This window comes from Nerophis ophidion, linkage group LG23 (assembly GCF_033978795.1).
Source record: "Nerophis ophidion isolate RoL-2023_Sa linkage group LG23, RoL_Noph_v1.0, whole genome shotgun sequence".
Lineage (NCBI taxonomy): Eukaryota > Metazoa > Chordata > Actinopteri > Syngnathiformes > Syngnathidae > Nerophis > Nerophis ophidion.
In genome coordinates, this window is record NC_084633.1 from 11,442,416 (window position 1) to 11,467,445 (window position 25,030).

Here is a 25,030-nt window from a genome sequence, read left to right on the forward strand (position 1 = left end):
TTCAAAGCGAGACCAGCTTGCTAGTAAATAAATACAATTTGAAAAATAGAGGCAGCTCACTGGTAAGTGCTGCTATTTGAGCTATTTTTAGAACAGGCCAGCGGGCGACTAATCTGGTCCTTACGGGCTACCTGGTGCCCGCGGGCACCGCGTTGGTGATCCCTGGACTAGATACACTCTTGTACTTGTACTATCATTACAGTGGATGTTAGGTGTAGATCCAACAATGGTATTTGTTTACATTGTGCTGCCGGTGAGCTACGGTGTGTAGTGAAGCATGCTTAGCTATTCCTTGTCCTGCAGGGATGATACTTGTAAGAAACGTACTTTATTTGTCGCCATGGAAGCGAGGATTAGTGATTCAGAAGTAGCTAAACACTGCCGACTGTGGCTAGACTTTAGCCCCTAGCTTGCAAGCCATGTCTTAGAGCACCTCTTCCTGAGGGTGTTTCGATGTTATAACTTCACATTTATCGCTAGTTTTTAAGCCAAAATGCGTCCGTTCTCCCATTTCTGATTGTAAGTACTCTGTGATTGTGCGCTGCCGAACATGCTTGCCTGCTCGTAAACCAGCAATGTCGTGACGTGACAACGACGGAGGGGCGGGGAGGTGGGGAACCGGCACTTGCCTATCTTGCCGATTGTATTGTACCATAAGTCCCGGCAAGAAATCTGCGTTCAGAAGACTCCGGCTTATTAGTGATTCCTAGAGCCCAAAAAAAGTCTGCGGGCTAAAGAGCGTTTTCCGTTCGGGCTCCAGTACTCTGGAATGCCCTCCCGGTAACAGTTCGAGATGCTACCTCAGTAGAAGCATTTAAGTCTCACCTTAAAACACATCTGTATACTCTAGCCTTTAAATAGACCTCCTTTTTAGACCACTTGATCTGCCGCTTCTTTTCTTTCTCCTATGTCCCCCCCTCCCTTGTGGAGGGGGTCCGGTCCGATGACCATGGATGAAGTACTGGCTGTCCAGAGTCGGGACCCAGAATGGACCGCTCGCCTGTATCGGTTGGGGACATCTCTACGCTGCTGATCCGCCTCCGCTTGAGATGGTCTCCTGTGGACGGGACTCTCGCTGCTGTCTTGGATCCGCTTGAACTGAACTCTCGCGTCTGTGTTGGAGCCTCTATGGATTGAACTTTCACAGTATCATGTTAGACCCGCTCGACAGCCATTGCTTTCGGTCCCCTAGAGGGGGGGGTTGCCCACATCTGAGGTCCTCTCCAAGGTTTCTCATAGTCAGCATTGTCACTGGCGTCCCACTGGATGTGAATTCTCCCTGCCCACTGGGTGTGAGTTTTCCTTGCCCTTTTGTGGGTTCTTCCGAGGATGTTGTAGTCATAATGGTTTGTGCAGTCCTTTGAGACATTTGTGATTTGGGGCTATATAAATAAACATTGATTGATTGATTGATACGTTTTAGAGGCGGTATAGTACCGAATATGATTCATTAGTATTGCGTGACTACACCGATACCGGTATACTCAGTGGCCTAGTGGTTAGAGTGTCCGCCCTGAGATCGGTAGGTCGTCAAACCCCGGCCCAGTCATACCAAGGACTATAAAAAAGGGGACCCATTTCCTCCCTGCTTGGCACTCAGCATCAAGGGTTGGAATTGGGGGTTAAATTACCAAAAATGATTCCCGGGCGCGGCTACCGCTGCTGCTCACTGCTCCCCTCACCTCTCAGGGGGTGATGGGTGGTGATGGATGCAGAGAATAATTTCGCCACACCTAGTGTGTGTGTGACAATCATTGATACTTTAACTTTAAATGAATACCCTACAACCCTAATACATACACACCTCCTCCTGGAAGCTTATTTGGTAGGTGGACTCCAGGCTCTTATCCAAGAAGGTGAGGCCCAGCTTGTTAATGGGCGGTCTGTAGAAATAGTCCTTCATAAGGCTGACAAAGAGAGGGGAAATCGCTGAAAATGATCTTAAAACGTTCCATTTAAATGTGCACTTTGAGGATAATAACATGCACTTATTCAACAGCTTCTTCCAACGGTCGTTTGCGCTTGTTAAGTCTCACCTGTCCTCTTTAATGACGTCCACAAAGTGGGCATCGCTTCGCTCTCGGAAGTTTTTAGAGCGTAGAGGGATGAGGGCAGAGTGATCCATGCCCATAGCTCCTCCCGCCCACGTCTTCTTCTCCTTCTCCTGCAGCATCTCGCACAGCGACGTTTGGCTGTTGTTCAGAGGTTCCAGTCTGGGACTCAGCAGACCGTTCTGGGCCTTTGGGCCGCGGGCGGCAGGGACCACCGGGGAACACTTCAGACCAGAAGAGTCCTGAGAAGAAAACTATATTCTAGGATTCAAGGAACTGTAGTGTCATACCATCCATCCATCCATCTTCTCCATTTTGTCCCTTTTGGGGTCAGCTGCAAACGATAGTGTGTACATAATGTGAATACAATAGGCCAGCTGTTTTCAACCTTTTTTTAGTGATGTACCCCCTGTGAACATTTTGTTTAATTCAAGTACCCCTTAATCAGAGCAAAGCATTTTTGGTTGAAAAAAAGAGATAAAAAAGTAAAATACAGCACTATGTCATCAGTTTCTGATTTATTCAATTGTATAACAGTGCAAAATATTGCTCATTTGTAGTGGTCTTTCTTGAACTATTCGGAAAAAAAGATATAAAAATAACTAAAAACTTGTTGAAAAATAGACAAGTGATTCAATTATAAATAAAGATTTCTACACATAGAAGTAATCATCAACTTAAAGTGTCCTCTTTGGGGATTGTAATAGAGATCCATCTGGATTCATGAACTTAATTCTAAACATTTCTTCACAAAAAAATAAATCTTTAACATCGATATTTATGGAACATGTCCACAAAAATCTGGCTGTCAACACTGAATATTGCATTGTTGCATTTCTTTTTACAGTTTATGAACTTACATTCATATTTTGTTGAAGTATTATTCAATAAATATATTTGTAAAGGATTTTTGAATTGTTGCTATTTTTTTTACAATATTTAAAAAAAAATCTCATGTACCTCTTGGCATACCTTTAAGTACCCCCATTTGAGAACCACTGCAATAGGTTATGAATAGAGTAGCTTATAAAGAGTATAGGATAAAAGGAATAGATTGTCAATTGAATTAAACAAATGCAAGAATAGAATAGATTTTGACCTTCAAGTTTACCAAAACAAATCAACTGCAGTTGCATTTTTTTTCCTGCTTCCCCATTGACATTAGGGTTATATTATCAAAATATACTCTATGTATATTGGTACTTTTTAAAATTAAGGGAAATACAAACGATTTCAATATTGGCTTAATTTTAACATACAATTTTACAATACATTAAACATATGTTTCCTATTGCTTTTCTTATTGCACTCAAAGAACAATTTACAATTTTGAATATAGTCTGCCATGATCAATTAGGTTAGGTTAGAATAGAATAAAAAGCGTTATTACCATTATATCAAATTATTCATGATTAACGGTTGCCACTCCTGGTCTTTGCTTTAAGAAAAATACAATTATTAGTAAATACTAAAACCAAAACTATAAGCCTTGTAGCAGGTAAAACACAAATTGTTAAAGATAAATCACAAATTATAGGAGTTTGTTACAATATATATATATATATATATATATATATATATATATATATATATATATTTATATATATATATATATATATATATATATACATACATATAAGAAATACTTGACTTTAAGTGAATTCTAGCTATATATATATATATATTTATTTTATTAAATATATATATATATATATATATATATATATATATATATATATATATATATATATATATATATATAAAAATAAAATAAATACTTGAATTTCAGTGTTCATTTATGTACACATTTACACACACATAACACTCATCTACTCATTGTTGAGTTAAGGGTTGAATTGTCCTTCCTTGTTTTTCTAACCATATGCATGTACAGTAGATGGCAGTATTGTCCTGTTTATGAGTGTCACAACATTGCTTTACGGTAGACGAAAACGGACTGCTGTCGTTGTGTGTTATTACCGCGCTGGGAGGACGTTAATGAAACTGCCTAAAAATAAACCCACATAAGAAACCAAGAACTCGCCCTCGATCATTCCACAGTTATAACGTCATTGGGCAGACACGCTCTGTATACACGTCACTCAGGTCCGCATGGAGCTGGAGGGGGCGTGGCCTGGACAAGTCGCCACCTCATCGCCAACACAGATAAACAGACAACATTCACACTCACATTCATACACTCGGGCCAATTTAGATATATTATATATATACACACATATATGTATGTATCTTGATTGTATTATCCAGAGAATAGTGTTCGATACCGTGGTAGAGCGCAATATGTAGGTGTGGGAAAAATCACAAGACTACTTCATCTCTACAGAACTGTTTCATGAGGGGTTCCCTCAATCATCAGGAAAAAAAAAAAAAATCTCCTGATGATTGAGGGAACCCCTCATGAAACAGTTCTGTAGAGATGAAGTAGTCTTGTGATTTTTCCCACACCTACATATATGTATGTATGTATATATATATATATATATACATATATATATATATATACACAGTATACACACACACACACACACACACACACACACACACACATTATATAGACGTCCTTGTGGCATGTGCCGCCCTTTGAGATTAAGGGCTATATATGTAAACTATAATTGATATTTATTCATATATACATAACACATACATATATATGCATTTTACATCACATATATATCAATCAATGTTTATTTATATAGCCCCAAATCACAAATGTCTCAAAGGACTGCACACATCATTACGACTACAACATCCTCGGAAGAACCCACACCAGGGGGCTGCAGTATGGATAGATGGGTGGGGGGAAAAAAGATCACTCATGCAATAAAAAAAATGTGTTTCTGCTTCATATACATTATATATAAACATACACAGTATCCTTTTGTTTCATATTTAAAAATATCTCTTTGTATATATATATATATATATATATATATATATATATATATATATATATATATATATATATATATATATATATATATATATACAAAGAGATGTTTTTAAATATGAAACAATAAGGATAATCATCATCATTTGTACACATTTTTTGTTATATTTTTAGTGGCATACACTAATGGGTGTACCAGCCAGAAATAATAGGGGCACCATGTTCTTGCTCACAACAAGGTAATGATGTCTGACCTTAGCATTACTTGTCTTGTTGTCTTCATGGCAGCGATGGTTCACTTCGCCTTCTTCCACAACCTGATCATCCCCTGATTTTAGGATGACACTGCAGGATGGACACGTCGGCTGCAGAGAAGTAAAGGTTGAAAGGGTGCAGTGGGGATGCAGTAGGAGAGGTAAAAAAAAAAAAAAACATTGGAAGGATTTTACTTTATAAGTATTGGGGCATTGGCCCTACAGAAAATGAAATGCTTTGAAGCAGAAACACTTTTTTTTACTGCATGAGTGATCTTTTTTCCCCCCACCCATCTATCCATACTGCAGCCCCCTGGTGTGTCAGAAAGTTAAAAAGAGGCACCATAGTGTGCACTCGATGCACTAGGGGGAATATAAAAGGATAAGATTTTTGGAGATTTTGTACTTTGGATGCTAATGAGAAAGACCAGCCTCTTGAAAGAGGAGCCATAGAAGACAGAGGAGGCTTTGTTTAATAATGCAGGTGCTTAGGAGAGGATTTGGTTTAAAATATAGACAGACAGAAGTCAAGTACAGTGTAGTTGCTTCTACTTTTCACATTCATGTGAACATGTAATATTTACATATTTTAGTAATTTTAAAGGCCTAATGAAATGAGATTTTCTTATTTAAAAGGGAATAGCAGGTCCATTCTATGTGTCATACTTGATCATTTCGCGATACTGCCATATTTTTGCTGAAAATATTTAGTAGAGAAAATCGACGATAATGTTCGCAACTTAAGGTCGCTAATAAAAAAGCCTTGCTTGTACCGGAAGTAGCAGACGATGTGCACGTGATGTCACGGGTTGTAGGGCTCCTCACATCCTCACATTGTTTATAATCATAGCCTCCAGCAGCAAGAGCTATTTGGACCGAGAAAGCAACGATTTCCCCATTAATTTGAGCGAGGATAAAAGATTTGTGGGGGGATAGTGTGGTTGGTGCTAGTGGGTGTACAATATAGTCAATAGTCATGGATGCATTGGAATTCTGGGTAATTCTTATGTTGTGTTATAATGTGTTACAGAGCCAATGTTCTCCAGAAATGTGTTTGTTATTCTTGTTTGGTTAGTGTTCACAAAGTGTGGCGCATATTGGTAAGAGTGTTAAAGTTGTTTTATTTCACAACCATCAGTGTGTTCTGTATGGCTGTGGAACAAGACCCCTGGTTTACTCATAGTAAAAGAAAATAAAACCTCTTCCGCCATTTTGAAAATGACGGTAGGGGAAGCGTCACTCATGACGTCATGAATTTAACCCGGCAGTAAAAGTAAGCATGTGCTTATAAATTTGGGGAGCAAGTTTTACCCGGCAGTAATTCAAAGCAGACGCATATTACATGCCCGGCGGCTATTCAAGGAAATACGGTATATTTGTATTTAGCCAACGCACGGAAAATCATGTTAATTCCGCAATGTGTGTTGTTCCGCTTTTCCTCCTTACGGCGGTCGGCGGATAATAGCCAGGAAAGTACCGGTATAGCGAGCGCAGTGACGGCTCCCGTAGTGTTATCCGGCGTTATATAGAAATATATGTAGTGTTCATTGTGTGAGGCAATGCAAATTAAACAATAAAAAAACAAATAATAGTTTGAATTGGTCTAGGTCAGGGGTGCCCACACTTTTTCTGCAGGCGAGCTACTTTTCAATTGACCAACTCGAGGGGATCTACCTCATTTATATATATCATTTATATTTATTTATTTATGAAAGAAACATTTTTGTAAACAAGTTAAATGTGTTTAATGATAATACAAGCATGTGTAACACATATAGATGTCTTTCTTTTACGAAGACAAGAATATAAGTTGGTGTATTACCTGATTCTGATGACTTGCATTGATTGGAATCAGACAGTAATTATGATAACGCCCACATTTTCAAATGAAGGAGAAAAAAGTTGTCCTTTCTGTACAATACCACATGAAAGTGGTTGTTTTTTGGCATCTAATTCATACAGCTTCCATACACTTTACAAGAAAAACATTGGCGGCAAATTCCGTGGCTTGCTTGATTGACATTCACGGCACCCGAGGGTCTTGTGAGATGACGCTGGCTGCTGCCAGTTCATTATTATGAAAAAATGACAGAGAGGAAGGCGAGAAACACTTTTTATTTCAACAGACTTTCGCGCCGTCCCTTCCGTCAAAACTCTAAAGGCCGACTGCACATTTCCTATCTTCACAATAAAAGCCCTGCTTCATGCTGCCTGCGCTAACAAAATAAGAGTCTCGGAAAGCTGCCGTGCACATCACTTGTGCACGCCAGCTTTCTGAGGGATCGCTTGTGCACGCCAGTTTTCCGAGACTCTGTATTTAGTTAGCGCAGGCAACATGAAGCAGGGCTTTTATTGTGAAGATAGGAAATGTGCAGTCTGCCTTTAGAGTTTTGACGGAAGGTACGGCGCGAGAGCCTGTTGAAATAAAAAGTGTTTCTCGCCTTCCTCTCGGTCATATTTTAATAATAATGATCTGGCAGCAGCCAGCGTCATCTCACAAGACCCTCCGGTACCGTGAATGTCATTTAAGTGACGTCTTGGTGAAGATTGATGATCACTAATTTTTAGGTCTATTTTTTTTAAAAGCCTGGCTGGAAATCGACTGACACACCCCCCGCGGTCGACTGGTAGCTCGCGATCGACGTAATGGGCACCCCTGGTCTAGGTTATCGGGGACTCTTATTACTGAGGGACAGGTGTCGCGGTGTGACTGCAGCCAGGCATGTAAGAAAACCCTCGTCTCCATGGCAACATCTTTGTCGCTTTCACTCATTTGCCGCTTTTCCACTAATGCAGGGGTAGGCAACCCAGAACGTTGAGATAGCTATTTTGGACCCACATCACACAACGCTGTCAAGCGGCATTCATATAAAACTTGCGCGCCGCACTAACATTAAACATTCATATTAAGGTGGGGGACGCAAAATAACGTCCCGCGGGCCGCGTGTATGAGACCCCTAGTTTGCGTAGAGATGCCCAGAACTCCGTGTCCCCGGCCACCTTCTCTCTGATTCCACTGGGAGACACCGAGGCGTTCCCAGGCCAGCTGTGAGACACAGTACCCTCAGCATGTCCGAGGTCTGCACCGAGGCCTCCGTCCCGGCTGGACATGCCTGAAACACCTCACCAGGGAGGCGTCCAGGAAGCATCTGTAGTAGATACCTGAGCCACCTCAGCTGGCCACCATCTTGATAATTTGCAGTTTCACACTGACACGACCAGCCACGCAACAAACTCAAAAGTACTGTATTAAGAAAAACAATGTGATGACTGCAAATATAAAGCTTGAGTAAACCATGTATGTTCCCACTTCGGAAAGAACCATCATACTGAATCATTGTGGTATTATCTTGTCTGTTTGTATATACGTGACGGTAGTTTGACTATTTACGGTGCTATATGCTGGTCTTCATGGGAAATGTGGTCTTCCTTGAGGCAAAACACTACCGCTTTGGTCCACTGGCGCCGCCAAAATCAACCAAAACAGAAAGTGGGGCTTTAAAATTTGATCAAAGGTTCCTTGAACACACCACAATTATTAGACTTAGACTTCCTTTTTATTGTCATTCAAATTTAAACTTTACAGTACAAATAAGAACGAAATTTCGTTGCATTAGCTCTTGGTAGTGCAGGATAAAAAAAGCAATAAGGTGCAGATATAAATAAACAGATTACTATACAAATAAACATATTGCACTTTTGCATATGCATCCAGGTTTATGGATGTATGTTATATTGTTTTTTTTATTCCAGCGAGTTAATCCATTGCGGGGGGAGTTGAGGGGATAATTTAATTATGATGCGTTCAAGAATCTTACGGCCTGAGGGAAGAAGCTGTTACAGAACCTGGAGGTTCAATTATATGCTGTGAGATGCCCGAAACCAGTGCTTTTCAACATTTTTGGAGCCCAGGCACATTTTTGTTCATTGAAAAAATGCGGAGGCACACCACCAGCAATAAACATTAAAAATGGAACTCGGTAGTTGATATTGACAGTAAAAAGTCCATCCATCCATCTTCTGCCGCTTGTCCCTTTCGGGATTGCTGGAGCCTATCTCAGCTGCATTCGGGCGGAAGGCGGCGTACACCCTGGACATGTCGCCACTAAAATGATTGCAATTGTTGGAATGAATTCAAACCATAACCAACAATGCATCACTATAATTTTGTCTCAAAATAAGTGTCACGACCTGTCACATCACAACGTGACTTATTTGGAGTTTTTTGGTGTTTTCCTGTGTGTAGTGTCTCGCGCTCCTATTTTGTTGGCTTTTCCTGTTTTGTTGGTATTTTTCTGTAGCAGTTTCACGTCTTCTTTTGAGCGCTATTCCCCGCACCTGCTTTCTTTTAGCAATCAAGACTATTTCAGTTGTGCGGACGCTATCCTTCTTTGTGTGGAGATTGTTGATGGTCATGTCATGTACGGATGTACTTTGTGGACGCCATCTGCTCCCCACGCTGTAAGTCATTGCTGTTGTCTAACATTCTGTGTTTGTTTACTTTGTAGCCAGTTTTAGTTTCATTTTCCATAGCCATCCCTAAGTTTCAATGCCTTTTTTAGGGGCACTCGCCTTTTGTGTATTTTTGGCTATAGATACAACATTTACAAAGCAATTACCTACCTGCTTACCTACTCAGTGGCCTTGTGGTTAGAGTGTCTGTCCTGTAATCGGTAGGTTGAGAGCTCAAACCCCGGCCGAATCATACCAAAGACTATAAAAATGGGACCCATTACCTCCCTGCTTGACTCTCAGCATCAAGGGTTGGAAATGGGGGTTAAATCACCAAAAATGATTCCCGAGCACGGCCATCGCTGCTGCTCACTGCTCCCCTCACCTCCCAGGGGGTGATCAAGGGTGATGGGTCAAAAGCAGAGAATAATTTCGCCACACCTAGTGTGTGTGTGACAATAATTGGTACTTTAACTTTACGTTTTAAGACAGCACAGACACTCAACAACTGCACTTTATTTGCAGATTATAATGACTGGTTTGCATAAAATATTTTTAACCCAAATAGGTGAAATTACATAATCTCCCACGGCAAACCAGACTGTATCTCACGGTGGTTGAAAAACACTGCCCTAAACAACCACATAGGATACAATGCAGCTTTAGATTTACTAGCCACTGAAAATGCCACGCATGCAGCTGGCAGCTTCATGGTCTGGGGATGCACGAGGGCTGCCGGCGCTGGGGAGTATCGGCTCATTGAGGAAAACATGAATTAAAGAATGTGGTGTGACATTATGCGTCACACATGGCTAGTGATGTAAAAAAAACATGTGAGTAGTGCATAAGTTAAGATATCTGGTAATGCAAATGCCATTTATTTCTTCTTCACTCCCTCAAGGCAAGAGATATGCAAGATTTGTATGCAGAAAAAAAAAATGATTAAAGCCTCTGCAACACCCACAGAAAAGCAAAAACAAACAGATGACTATCAAAAAAGACCATAAGGGCACATGCAGCATGTTTTTTTTTTTTTTACCTCAGGCAATAGTTCAACAAAGAGTGAAAATAATCTGGGAAAAAAATACTTCCTCACCCTGTAAGGCAGATGCTTCATTGCATGTTGAGTTATTTTTTTCGACTCACCTTGCTCCTATCTGGGGGAACGCTGAAGGCGGAAGGCGCTCCATCGGGGGTGTGGGCTCTCTGCGTGCAACACTTGCCATTCGTGTGCTCAGAGCCGGACAAGGCCAACTGGGAGCAGCTACATTGAGGGAGCTTCTCCGGTTTCCTTACAGAAATGAGGTAGGTTCTGAGCCCTGGATGCAACAAATAGGATGAAGATATGTTGAGAGATCGATCTTGGATGGAAAAAAGGCTAGAACTGCATTGTTGTTCAGACCAAGGCTCTCATAAATCCAACGCAGCTTTGGTCTCAGTGCCATGTAGTGTAGTCGATAAATATACACGATCGCAAGATTTACTCAAGTTTGCACGCCCACCCATAAACTCTTTATATCCATATATGAATCACACAACAGCTAACAGCACGAACATATTGTGTCAGAGGAGAAGCTATGAAAATATTTGTAGTCCTAACGCATCCTGGATGGGCAAAAAAAAGAGTTGAATACCTTATGCAAATTGTTTTCAAACTTTCAAGTACTGCGGTTTTTGCTCCCACCTCACAGCTTCAGCTTTAATACATGCACACATTTCTTTAAAAAACACATGCCATTTAATGTATTTCATAAAATATCATAAATGTCAAAAGATGAATGGTCTATTTTTGATCTTTGTTCATATATTACGCGCACCGGATTATAGGGCTCATTAAAAGATTCATATTAATATTATTTTTTTCCAAATGTAAAACACTTCCTTGTGGTCTATATAACATGTAATGGTGGTTATTTGGTCAAAATGTTGCATGGATGATGTTTTACAGGTCATCTTCGAGCTTCCGGGTGCGCCGTTTTGTGGGCGGTCTTATCTACGTGGCTCACCTTCGGCAGCATCTTCGCCCCGTTGTCTTTGTTGTAGCGGTGTAGCGTGCAAGGACGGGAGTGGAAGAAGTGTCAAAAGATGGAGCTAACTGTTTTAATGACATTCAGACTTTACCTAAATCAATAACAGAGCAGCATTTCCTCATCCGGAAACAACACCGGAAATGTGTCCCGTGAAAAAACGTCCGACCGGAACTTTAATAACTAAAGTTCCTTGGGTTAATAATGTAAACTCACTACACAGGTATGTTTTAGCGCTTTCATGGCGAGTTTACTGACAGATTTGAATAAGAACTTTACACTAATTTATATTACAAATGGCAACAGCGGAGGATGAATGTCACATAACTAGTAGATAGAGAAAAAGAAGAAGCCTATCTATCAACTACAGCATCGGCGCGTATGAGCAGAATTTTTTAGGATGTATGCAAATCCCAAACACGGATAAGCAGGTACCAGAAGGTAAGAAAAGTTGGTTTTGCATAATATTGTGAAACAAAATGCCAGATAATGTCTTACCTTATACACAAACCATAATAATACTTGTATGTTTAATGCGCCGACTAGAGATGCGCGGATAGGCAATTATATAATCCGCAACCACATCACCAAAGTCGTCATCCACCCGCCGTCCACCCGAACCAACATTTTATCAGAACCGTACCCACCCGCCAACCCCCTGCTGAAATACATCAGAGGTCGCCCGCCTTTACCACTCACAAAACTATTTAAACCTGTTTCACAGAGTAATGAAGACAATTGCAGCCGCCAACGTTCTTGCGACTATCCAATAGCGTTCATCCTGATGACAAGAATATGGGCGTGCTGAGAAGCCATTGCCTTAGACACCTTCAACAACATGTACGAACCGATTGTTGGTCCAGCAACATGTTGTGTGCAGCTTCCGCAATACCACGTACAAGATTGAAAGGCATACTGAGTGATACAGAGTACACTGATGGTTGTGATACAAACAACTTTAACACTTACTAATATGCACCAAGCTGTGAAGCCACACATAATACAAGATTGACAAACACATTTCGGGAGAACATCCTCACAGTAACACAACATAAACGCAACACAACAAATACCCAGAATCCTTTGTATCCGTGACAATTCCTGAATATATTTTACACCCCCGCGCCCCCAACCCCGCCCACCTTACCGATGCACGGGGGGGGGGGGGGGGGGGTTGCTGCTAGCGGGGTGTATAAGTGTCATGAATACAAAGGATTCTGGGTATTTGTTGTGTTGCGTTTATGTTGTGTTACTGTGAAGATGTTCTCCCAAAATGTGTTTGTCGTTCTAAATTGGTGTGGTTTCACAGCGTGGTGCATATTACTAAGAGTTTGTTTATATCACAACCATTAGTGTACTCTGTGTCACCCATTATGCCTTGCAGTCGTGTGCGTGTGTCTGCAGAAGCCACACACAACATGATGCTGGACTAACAAGCAGATCGTACATGTTGTACAAGGCGACAAAGCCAATGGCTTCATAGCACACCCTAATACTTATTATCTGGGTGACTGCCGGTAGTCATTCTAGAGAATATTAGCGTCTCCTATCGTCTTCTTCGCTTTATGACACGGGTCTTAAATGGCTCTTTGAATGGCAAAGGATACCGATCCCAGAACCATGTATATCAAATATTTCTGGATGGTTCAACCGCCACCCGCCCGAATCTAATTAAAATCAATTTTTTCGTCATGTCAACCGCCCGACCCGCGGTTTATCCGCGGACTCCGCGGATGAGACCGCAAAATTGCGCATCTCTAGCACCGACAATCCTTTAAACGGTGCAGCTTCATAGCTTACCAAAGTCATACTAAAACATTTTAATAGATTTTTGAGCGTCGTGTGTAATGTTCTATATTTTCAATGGAACATTTAAAATGTTGGTGTTGTTTACTTGAGACACATCATAGTGCAGGCTACACTTATCTCCTATGTTTGACTGCCATCTACTAGTCACACTTATCATTTCACCATGTACCAAATAAAATAGCTTTGAGGTGGGTAAGCTCAACCAAACGTATTCCTTACATTAGGCGCACCGGGTTATAAGGCGCAATGTCGAGTTTTGAGGAAAAAAACTAATTTTTAATTGCACCTTATAGTCTGGAAAATACAGTATATTATTAGGACCCCCCTCTTTTAGAAGGGGAGAGTCCACCCATATTATTTTGTTCAAAGTCTATCTGAAATGATAAGCGGTGATTAAAATTGAAGTTTGACTATTTATTCTATTACAAACAATTGTGATAGCAGCGGTGGAGAGAAAGAACCGAGCTATCTGAAGGTCGGAGCGAAAAAAAAAAAAAAAAAAAAAACTTCATGTGTGTGGAGAGCGCACACACCTTCTTCACTCTCTCTCCATGCAGGTCATTCATGACACCATTAATATAAATATATGTGTGTGTCAGAGTGCATGGATAAGGAAAGGTGACCTCATCATGTGTGTAACTCTTCAGGCCAGCGCTAGTAGATTCCAAGTTCATATTATGGCAAAAGGAGGGAAAATATTCCTTTAACAATTCCGTAAAAGTTCAATAATAAGTTTGCTTGAATCAAATTAATTATCACCAAGATGAACTACAACACCAACTATCTGAAATACCAAAATGGTTCTACCTAAGTGGCAAACCTATTTATTTGTGGCAGCATTGGAGAACGTTATTTCACTTTTGCATGTCATTGCCCATAACTGTGGTGCATTCAAGGACCCTTGATTAACTTTGGAAACAGAGGCGTCCGAGGTTTCCAAATACAGGGGGATACTTAAATCCCAGGAGATGCACTCATAGTAATAATGATGTATTATTATGATTCATATTATGGATCGCCCCCTGCGACCCCAAAAGGGAATAAGCGGTAGGAAATGGGTGGATGGATGGATTATGGATCCTGTTTCTATAATCTGTGTTTAACGAACTAAGGTAAATACAACTTGACAGACAAATAATAATTAAGTGAATAATGAGTTTGTCTGATGAATTGAATTCAATTGTTTGCTTTGAAAAAAAACCCCCAAAAAACGTTTTTTTCGCTAAAACAAAACCAATTTACCGTATTTCCTTGAATTGCTGCCGGGGCGCGAATTAATTTCAAACCTCTTCTCACTCCTGCGCTTACCAAAAGCATGCGGTAAAAGTAAGCATGCGCTAATTATTTTAAAACCTCTTTTCACTCCGGCACTTACCAAAGGTATGCAGTAAAAATTTGAGTGTGATGTAAGCTTGGACCCTAAATCCTACTAAATAGCTCTTAATCTTTTTCCCTTTATGCGATTTCAAATTACCGGTATTGAAATCAGCCTACTAAATTTTGAAAATTATGACAGGGGAAGTGTCACTCGTGACGTCACGAGTTTGACCAGGCGGTAATACTAAGCATGCGCTAATTATTTTGGGGAGCGAGTTTGACCCGGCAGTAAATCAAGGCAGGCGCATACTATATGCCCTGCGGAAATTCAAGGAAATACGGTATTTAGGGGGATTTATTTAAATTAGTGATAAGGCGATACCGATAGCTTGGTATCGGTACCAAAATTATTGTGATACTTTGATACTTTTACAAATAAAGGGCACCGCAAAAAAATTGCATTCTTTGCTTTATTTTATCAAAAAATCTAAGGGTGCATTAAACATGTTTCTTATTGCAAGTTTGTCCTTAAATAAAATAATGAACATACAAGACTACTTGTCTTTTTTTAGTAAGTAAACAAACAGGGGCTCCTAATTTAGCTGCTGACATATGCAGTAACATATTGTGTCATTCATCATTCTATTATTTTGTCAAAATTATTAAGGACAAGTGGTAGAAAATGAATTATTAATCTACTTGTTCATTTACTGTTAATATCTGCTTACTTCCTCTTTTAATACGTTCCATCTACACTTCTGTTAAAATGTAATAATCACTTATTCTTCTGTTGTTTGATACTTTACATTAGTTTCGGATGATACCACAAATTTAGGCATCAATCCAATACCAAGTTGTTCATTGGTCATATTCAAAGTCCTCATGTGTCCAGGGACATATTTCCTGAGGTCATAAACATAATATTAATTTTTTTTTAAATGAAAGAAGATGCTGTGATGCCCAAAAAATTGATGTAATCATAGTAGTATCGACTAGATACGCTCCTGTACTTGGTATCATTAAAGTAGATGTTAGGTGTAGATCCAACAATGGCGTTTGTTTACATTTTGACGGCGGTGAGCTACGGTGTGTAGCGAAGCATGTTTAGCTATTCCTCGTCCTGCAGGGATGATACTTGTAAGAAACTTACTTTATTTGTCGCCACGGAGACAAGGATTAGTGATTTAGAAGTAGCTAAAACACTGCTGACTTCGGTCGGATGTTAGCCCCTAGCTAGCTAGCCATGTCTTAAAGCACCTCTTCCTGAGGGCGTTTCAGTGTTATAACTTCACCTTTATCATCAGTTTTAAGCCAAAATACATCCGTTCTCCCTTTTCTGTCTACACACTGTGTCTGCTTGTAAGTACTCCGTAATTGTGCGCCGCTGAACATGCTCGTTTGCTCGTTAAACCAGCAATGACATGAGGTGACGACGACAAGGGCGGGGGGAGGTGTGGGGGGGGGGGGTACTTTTCAGAGGCGGTATAGTACCGAATATGATTCATTAGTATCGCGGTACTATACTAATACCGGTATACCGTACAACCCTAATCTAAATATGTTGTAGATATGTTCATTTCCATCAATCAAACACCTATTTAAAGGCCTACTGAAATGAGATTTTCTTATTTAAACGGGGGTAGGAGGGCAATTCTATGTGTCATACTTGATCATTTCGCGATATTGCCATATTTTTACTGAAAGGATTTAGTAGAGAACATCGACAATAAAGTCACATGTTGATGGCTCCTCACATATTCACATTGTTTTTAATGGGAGCCTCCAACAAAAAGAGCTATTTGGACCGAGAAAACGACAATTTCCCCATTAATTTGAGCGAGGAATGAATGATTCGTGTTTGAGGATATTGATAGTGACGGACTAGAAAAAAAAAAAAAATCTAGTATAAAAAAAAAAAATGCGATTGCATTGGGACGGATTCAAATGTTTTTAGACACATTTACTAGGTTAATTCTGTGGAATCCCTTATCTTTCTATTGTGTTGCTAGTGTTTTAGTGAGTTTAATATTACCTGATAGTTGGAAGGGTGTGTCCACGAGTGTGTTGACGCCAGTGTCTGATGGAAGTTTGACGGCAGCTGTACGGACGGCACAAGCTCAGCTGATCTCCGGTAAGTGGCGACTTTTTACCACAATTTTCTCACCGAAAACTGCTGGTTGACAAGTGGTCGGGATCCATGTTCGCTTGACCGCTCTGATCCATAGTAAAGCTTCACCTCCGGGAATTTTAAACAAGGAATCCCCGTGTGTTTGTGTGGCTAAAGGCTAAAGCTTCCCAACTCCATCTTTCTACTTTGACTCCTCCAATATTAATTGAACAAATTGCAAAAGATTCAGCAACACAGATGTCCAAAATACTGTGTAATTATGCGGTTAAAGCAGACGACTTTTAGCTGTGTGTGTGCGCAGCGCTAATATTTCCTTACAGTCCGTAACGTCACGCGTACTCGTCGGCATTTTGCGACGTTTTCAACAGGACACTTCGCGGGAAATTTAAAATTGCAATTTAGTAAACTAAAAAGGCTGTATTGGCATGTGTTGCAATGTTAATATTTCATCATTGATATATAAACTATCAGACTGCGTGGTCGGTAGTAGTGGGTTTCAGTAGGCCTTTAAGTGTTTTTACATGGGTTTTTAAAAGCGGGTTTCAACAAAATAAATGCAATAACTTGTTTTTAGAGCATGTAAACATATCAAATGATGTGGCAACATTGGGTTAAGGGTGGGATTGGTGTTGGACCTTTAGGAGGTTTGTGTATGGGTGCCCAGAATTTGATGTACGATGTATGGCATAAGTGTGGGATTCATACAGGAGGGACCACAAGAGAGTAACTATTTGAGACACCTAAGGCCAGGGCCAAATATTTGAACACCTGCTTCGCTCTAGGTCTATCACTTTACTATCATTCCTGTCAGGCCAATGAGGCATGTGAGTATGTTTATTCTTTCCAACACTCAACCACAAATTCAACTTAAGAGTCCTCGACAAAAAAATTGATCTGTAAACATACTCGAGCAATAAACTGAGAGTACAGCTTGCAACTCTACTGATTGTTTTCTATAGATCATATTCATTCACTCCTCGGTTTTCTTCTCCCGCTGAAACATTTGTGGAAATAGGCAAGGATGTAAAGCTCAGTAACAAAAACGACAGATTTATTTTATTTATTGTACGTTCTCAAGGGACAATGTAACTTGTGTTTAAAGTCTTCTGAAAATGAAATAATACTTCCTTTCGTGCAGGGGTGTCAAACTTATTTTAGATTGGGGGCCACATGGAGAAAAAAATCTACTCCCAAGTTGGATGGACTGGTAAAATCACGGCACGATAACTTAAAAATAAAGAAAAACTTCAGATTGTTTTGTTTGTTTAAAAATAGAACAAGGAGAAATGTACAAATTATAAAGTTGTTTTTTTTACACTTATGTGTTGCAGTTTGCCCTGCGATGAGGTGGCGACTTGTCCAGGGTGTACCCCGCCTTCCGCCCGATTGTAGCTGAGATAGGCACCAGCGCCCCCCGCCACCCAAAAGGGAATAAGCGGTAGAAACTGGATGGATGGATGGATGTTGCAATTTATAATTTATTTGTCTTTATTTATATTTTCTTTCTTTCTTCTTTTCTTTTCTTTTCTTAGTTTATTTCGAACATGACATACATACAACATTATACATCAGTTAAATTCATCATTTCGCAATACACAATACATCATGTCCGAAAAGGAGTAGGAAGAAGCAAAGCTTATTTAATCCTACCCCTTTTCCACTTCAGAGCGCCCACAATATATACAATTATTCACTGACCTTCTTTACAGCAAAATATCAAAATAGCAAAATGACATCTATGAGTGATTAACACAGCAGTTTTCTAACATGTACTTAATTATTTCAGTCATTATTAACATACTAAGTTGAAGAATATCTTATTTTCAATAAGTTTGAAAGTGTTTCTCATAATACTTCTTCTTTGTACTTTGTAAGCACTTTGTAATTTCTGAATAAATTGTGTGATAATGTCCATCAGTCAACTCATTGGTAACAATTTTCAATCTATTGTTGCGTTTGTAACATGGAAACAAGATAACTTGAAGTATCTTTTGACAAGCAAAAAGGTGTACGGCATTTATTCCATCAAAGACGAGACTGAATGACCGTTTACATCAAAGAGACTCAAAAAGTGGGTCACAACAAACCCCCACTTTTGGGTAAATCTCCTGACGGTCACTTAAAGGGGCCGCACCAAATTACTCACTCTTAACTGCCTATATTAAGTTAAATTTAAAGTACCAATGATTGTCACACACACACACTAGGTGTGGTGAAACTTGTCCTCTGCATTTGAACCATCCCCTTGGGAGCAACGGGCAGCAGCGGTGGCCACGCCCAGAAATTAATTTTTAAAGATTTAACCCCCTTGATGCTGAGTGCCAAGCAGGGAGGTAATAGGTCCCATTTTTATAGTCTTAGGCAGAGGTGGGTAGAGTAGCCAGAAATTGCACTCAAGTAAGAGTACTGTTACTTTAGAGATTTATTACTCAAGTAAAAGTAAGGAGTAGTCACCCAAATATTTACTTGAGTAAAAGTAAAAAGTATGTTGTGAAAAAACTACTCAAGTACTGAGTAACTGATGAGTAACCTGTTCGTTTAATGATTACGGCAACAAAAAATGCACAAAAACATAAAAATAGCAATGAGCAAATTTATAGCCAGGAATATCTCTTAAGCAACTAAAACAATATTATATATTGAATAATAATACATTAAAATAAAAAAAAAAATTAAAGCAAATTGAGCCACAATAACTTAACAGCACCATAGGCTCAGTAGGCATTGATTGATTGATTGAAATTTATATTAGTAGATTGTACAGTACAGTACATATTCCCTACAATTGACCACTAAATGGTAACACCCCAATAAGTTTTTCAACGGTAATCAATTACTTAATAAATGACCAAGTCGAGGTGATCTACCTCATATATACACATACACACACATATCATTTATACACACACAAATCATATATATATATATATATATATATATATATATACATATATATATATATATACATATACATACACACACATCATATGTATATATATATATATACATATATATATATATATATATATATGTATATATATATATATATATATATACATTTATATATACAGTATATAATTTATATGTATTTATTTTGCGATTTATGTTGACATGTTAAAGGTGTTTTAATGAATATACATGCATGTTTAACATATAGATTCCTATCTTTCATGAAGACAAGAATATAAGTTGGTGTATTACCTGATTCTGATGACGTGCATTGATTGGAATCAGACAGTATATTGCTGATAACGTCCAGGTTTTCAAATGGAGGAGAAAAAAAGTTCCTCCTTCCTGTCTAATACTAAATGAAAGTCGTTGGTTTTTGGCATCTTATTTGTCCAGCTTCCATATTCTTTTTTATACACTTTACAAGAAATACATTGGTGGCAAACTCCCTAGCTTGCTAGTTTGTTTGCGCTGGCTTTCGGAGACTCTTAGCGCAGGCGCGATGGAGCGGCACTTTTATTGTGAAGACAGGAACTGTGCGATCAGTCTTTAGGCTTTTGACGGGAAGTATGGTTGAAATGAAAAGTGTCTTTTTTCCTTTACACTTTTGATTGATTGTCTGATTGATTGAAACTTTTATTAGTAGATTGCACAGTACAGTACATATTCCGTACAGTTGACCACTAAATGGTAACACCCCAATAAGTTTTTCAACATGTCGGGTTCTCCGTGAGCCGGTCACGTGACCACCTGGCTCTGTTTGATTGGTCCAATGTCACCAGTTACTGCATGTCATTGGTGAAACGCAGGCATGCGTAGTTCCTACTTTGAATGTGTGTCTGACAAAATCAAAACAAACAAAGCGTGCATTAACAGATAGATTAAAAAAAAGTAGCGAGTAGCGACCTGATTGTAGATAAATGGAGCGGAGTAAAGGTAGCGTTTCTTCTTTATAAATATACTCAAGTAAAAGTAAAAGTATGTTGCATAAAAACTACTCTAGGAAGTACAATTTATCCCAAAAGTTACTCAAGTAGATGTAACGGAGTAAATGTAGCGCGTTACTACCCACCTCTGGTCTTATGTATGACTCGGCCGGGGTTTGAACTCACAACCTACCAATATCAGGGTGGACACTCTAACCATTAGGCCAGTGGTTCTCAAATGGGGATACGCAAACCCCTGGGGGTATGTGAAGGTATGCAAAGTGGTACGTGAGATTTTTTTTTTAATATTCTAAAAATAGCAACAATTCAAAAATCCTTTATAAATATATTTATTGAATAATACTTCAACAAAATATGAATGTAAGTTCATAAACTGTGAAAAGAAATGCAACAATGCAATATTCAGTGTTGACAGCCAGATTTTTTGTGGACATGTTCCATAAATATTGATGTTAAAGATTGCTTTTTTTGTAAAGAAATGTTTAGAATTAAGTTCATTAATCCAGATGGATCTCTATTACAATCCCCAAAGAGGGCACTTGGGCTTCACGGTGGGAGAGGGGTTAGTGCGTCTGCCTCACAATACGAAGTTCCTGCAGTCCTGGGTTCAAATCCAGGCTCGGGTTCTTTCTGTGTGGAGTTTGCATGTTCTCCCCGTGAATGCGTGGGTTCCCTCCAGGTACTCCGGCTTCCTCCCACCTCCAAAGACATGCACCTGGGGATAGGTTGATTGGCAACACTAAATTGGCCCTGGTGTGTGAATGTGAGTGTGAATGTTGTCTGTCTATCTGTGTTGGCCCTGCGATGAGGTGGCGACTTGTCCAGGGTGTACCCCGCCTTCCGCCCGATTGTAGCTGGGATTGGCGCCAGCGCCCCCCGCGACCCCAAAAGGGAATAAGCGGTAGAAAATGGATGGATGGAAAGAGGGCACTTTAAAGGGGAACATTACCACCAAACCTATGCAAGCGTCAATATATACCTCGATGTTGCAGAAAAAAGACCATGTATTTTTTTAACCGATTTCCGAACTCTAAATGGGTGAATTTTGGCAAATTAAACGCCTTTCTGTTTATCGGTCTTTTAGCGATGACGTCAAAACGTGACGTCACCGAGGTAATACACCCACCATTTTCATTTTCACATTACAAACACCGGGTCTCAGCTCTGTTATTTTCCATTTTTTCGACTATTTTTTGGAACCTTGGAGACATCATGCCTCGTCGGTGTGTTGTCGGAGGGTGTAACAACACTAACAGGGAGGGATTCAAGTTGCACCACTGGCAAGAAATCTGCCGCCAGACCCCCATTGAATGTACCAAAGTGTCTGCACATTTTACCGGCGATGCTAAGGCAGACATGGCACAGAGATGTATGGATAACCTGCAGATGCATTTGCAACGATTAAGTCAACGAAATCACAAAGGTGAGATTTGTTGATGTTGTTGACTTATGTGCTAATCAGACATATTTGGTCACGGCATTACTGCCAGCTAATCGATGCTAACATGCTATTTACGCTAGCTGTATGTACATATGAAACTAGATACCCACATTTAATGCGAAACAAACCAATCGACGGATTTAAGTTGCTCCAGTGTCACAAGATGCGTAAGTCCTGATTGTTTGGTCTGCACATTTTACCGGCGATGCTAATAAGGCAGCCATGCTATGGGCCACTTCATTAGGTACACCCATGCTATGGCCGAATAGCGTCAATAGCTATTCGCTCAATAGCTTCAATTTCTTCTTCAATTTCGTTTTTGCTATCTGCTTCCATACTCCGACCATCTGTTTCAATACATAAGTAATCTGTTGAATCGCTTAAGCCGCTGAATTCCGAGTCTGAATCCAAGCTAATGTCGCTATATCTTGCTGTGGTAACCGCCATGTTGTTTGTACTGGCAGCCCTGTATGACGTCACAGGGAAATGGACAGTCGCATCGCAAATAGCGAAAATCAAGCACTTTAAAGCTTTTTTTAGGGATATTCCGGGAGGAGTAAAATTTTGAAAAAAACTTTGAAAAATAAAACAAGCCACTGGGAACTGATTTATATTGTTTTTAACCCTTTTGAAATTGTGATAATGTTCCCCTTTAAGTTGATGATTACTTTTATGTGTTGAAATCTTTATTTATAAATTAAACACTTCTTTATTTTTCAACAAGTTTTTAGTTATTTTTTATATCTTTTTTTTCAAATAGTTCAAGAAAGACCACTACAAATGAGAAATGTTTTGCACTGTTATACAATTTAATAAATCAGAAACTGATGACATAGTGCTGTATTTTACTTATGAGGTGGCGACTTGTCCAGGGTGTACCCCGCCTTCCGCCCGATTGTAGCTGAGATAGGCGCCAGCGCCCCCCGCGACCCCAAAAGGGAATAAGCGGTAGAAAATGGATGGATGGATCTCTTTTTTTCAACCAAAAATGTTTTGCTCTGATTAGGGGGTACTTGAATTAAAAAAATGTTCACAGAGGGTACATCACCGAAAAAGGTTGAGAACCACTGAACTAGGCCACTGAGTAGGTGCATTAAGAGTAATACCAGACTATAAAAATGGTTCAAATGCAGAGGACACCTTTCCCCACACCTAGTGTTTGTGTGACAATCATTGGTACTTTAACTTTAAGCTAAACAAGAACAACATTATGTGCACAATAGAACAATGACAGTGAATAATGACGACAAAGTCAAGTAAACAGGTGTGGTGAATTATGTCCTTACAGCAACTGCTACACAATCAAAATTTAAAAAAAAGTATCAAAATCAAATTACTGGATGTTTTATTATATAGTTTGATCATTTTCCTCAACTGATGTACTAACACCATGTGGTTTATTTTGTAGCATCATCAACAAAGATACAAAGAATTGCTATTGCGACATCCAGTGGAGACATTTAGAACAGCAGTTTCATTCATTCAAAAATTTCAGGTACATTTTTGTACTAAGCAAACTCAATCCGCGGGGCAGATAAATCCTTTTCGCAGGCCTGATCCGGACATCAGTCCGTACGTTTGACACCCCTGCTTTGGTGTCTACAGAGATAGAAAAGGAGGTAGCACCCATGTAGCTTTAACTTGACTGCAGGCAAGACACAACTATTGCTACTGCGCGTTCTTGTGTTGCCAGTTTTGTGTACAATAATGTCTGTGTGTTGAGTTATTTGAAGCAAATAGTAAATATATGCTCCTCTCCATCCTCTACACCAGGGGTCGGCAACCCGCGGCTCTGGACTTTGATCACTCTGATGTGGCTCAGCTGCTAAATTGCCGACCCCAACGACTATTCTGTGAGGTTTCCGGATTTTAGTGCCTCTCTCAGAAATCACCCAGGGATTTCATTCTACAATTTTCGCCTAGACTACAGTACTAAAGGTTTGCAGTGATGGCAATATCTTTAACCTCCTCCGCAACATGTCGTCGCGCCCGCCTTTACATCACGCGATCGGTGAGTCGACTGATCATTTGATGTTCAGCCTCTGTTAACACACGAAAGCGACTGCAACGCACACTTAGTCAACAACCATGCAGGTTACACTGAGGGTTGTAATATAAACAACTTTAAAACTCTTGGTAATATGCGCCACACTGTGAACCCACACCAAACAAGAATGATAAACACATTTCGGGAAAACATTGGCACTGTAACACAACATAAACACAAAATAACCAATACCCAGAATTCCATGCATCCCTGCTCTTTTGGGCTACATTAGCACCAAACCCCGCCCACCTCAACCCCTCTTCCCCAATCTCCCGAATTCAGAGGTCTCAACGTTGGCAGGTATGAAGATATACTGTAGTAAAAACAATTGCTCCAACGTGAGGGGTATACTCACTTTTATGAGACACTGTATCTAATACTCGAATAAACGAGGAAGTAGAGGAAGATGATGCGCCTACGACAAACTCAAGACGCCTACAAAAAGCACTCCTTCCACCAACCACCTACACATCTCATTAACCTGGCAGCTAGAGTTGGTGCGGATGCACGGCTTTCCTGTGGATGCGGGGTCAATATCCAGAAGGGTGAGGTTGCAAGTATGTGAAAGGAAGATGGTAAACTGCTGCATCATAGAGCTTATTCTCTGCTTCAGTGATGCAGACTCATACAGTCGACATGAAGAGTTGGCAGCAGAAGAGCATTTCACTTGTCAGCAAACCTGTCCCAAATATGGACACAC

The 25,030-nt window shown here is 39.9% G+C and overlaps 1 protein-coding gene across 1 annotated transcript in view; it reads right to left on the reverse strand.

Annotated features, from left to right (window-relative positions):
- Positions 1–25,030, reverse strand: part of LOC133541413 (adenylate cyclase type 9-like) — a 136,460-nt gene that overhangs the window by 17,513 nt on the left and 93,917 nt on the right. Inside the window, exons 2-5 of the mRNA XM_061884817.1 lie at positions 10,812–10,984; positions 5,214–5,324; positions 2,037–2,293; positions 1,805–1,907 (exon numbers count right to left, since the gene is read on the reverse strand). Of these exons, the coding sequence (XP_061740801.1) occupies positions 1,805–1,907; positions 2,037–2,293; positions 5,214–5,324; positions 10,812–10,984 (644 nt within the window). The remainder of the gene's footprint in view (positions 1–1,804; positions 1,908–2,036; positions 2,294–5,213; positions 5,325–10,811; positions 10,985–25,030) is intronic.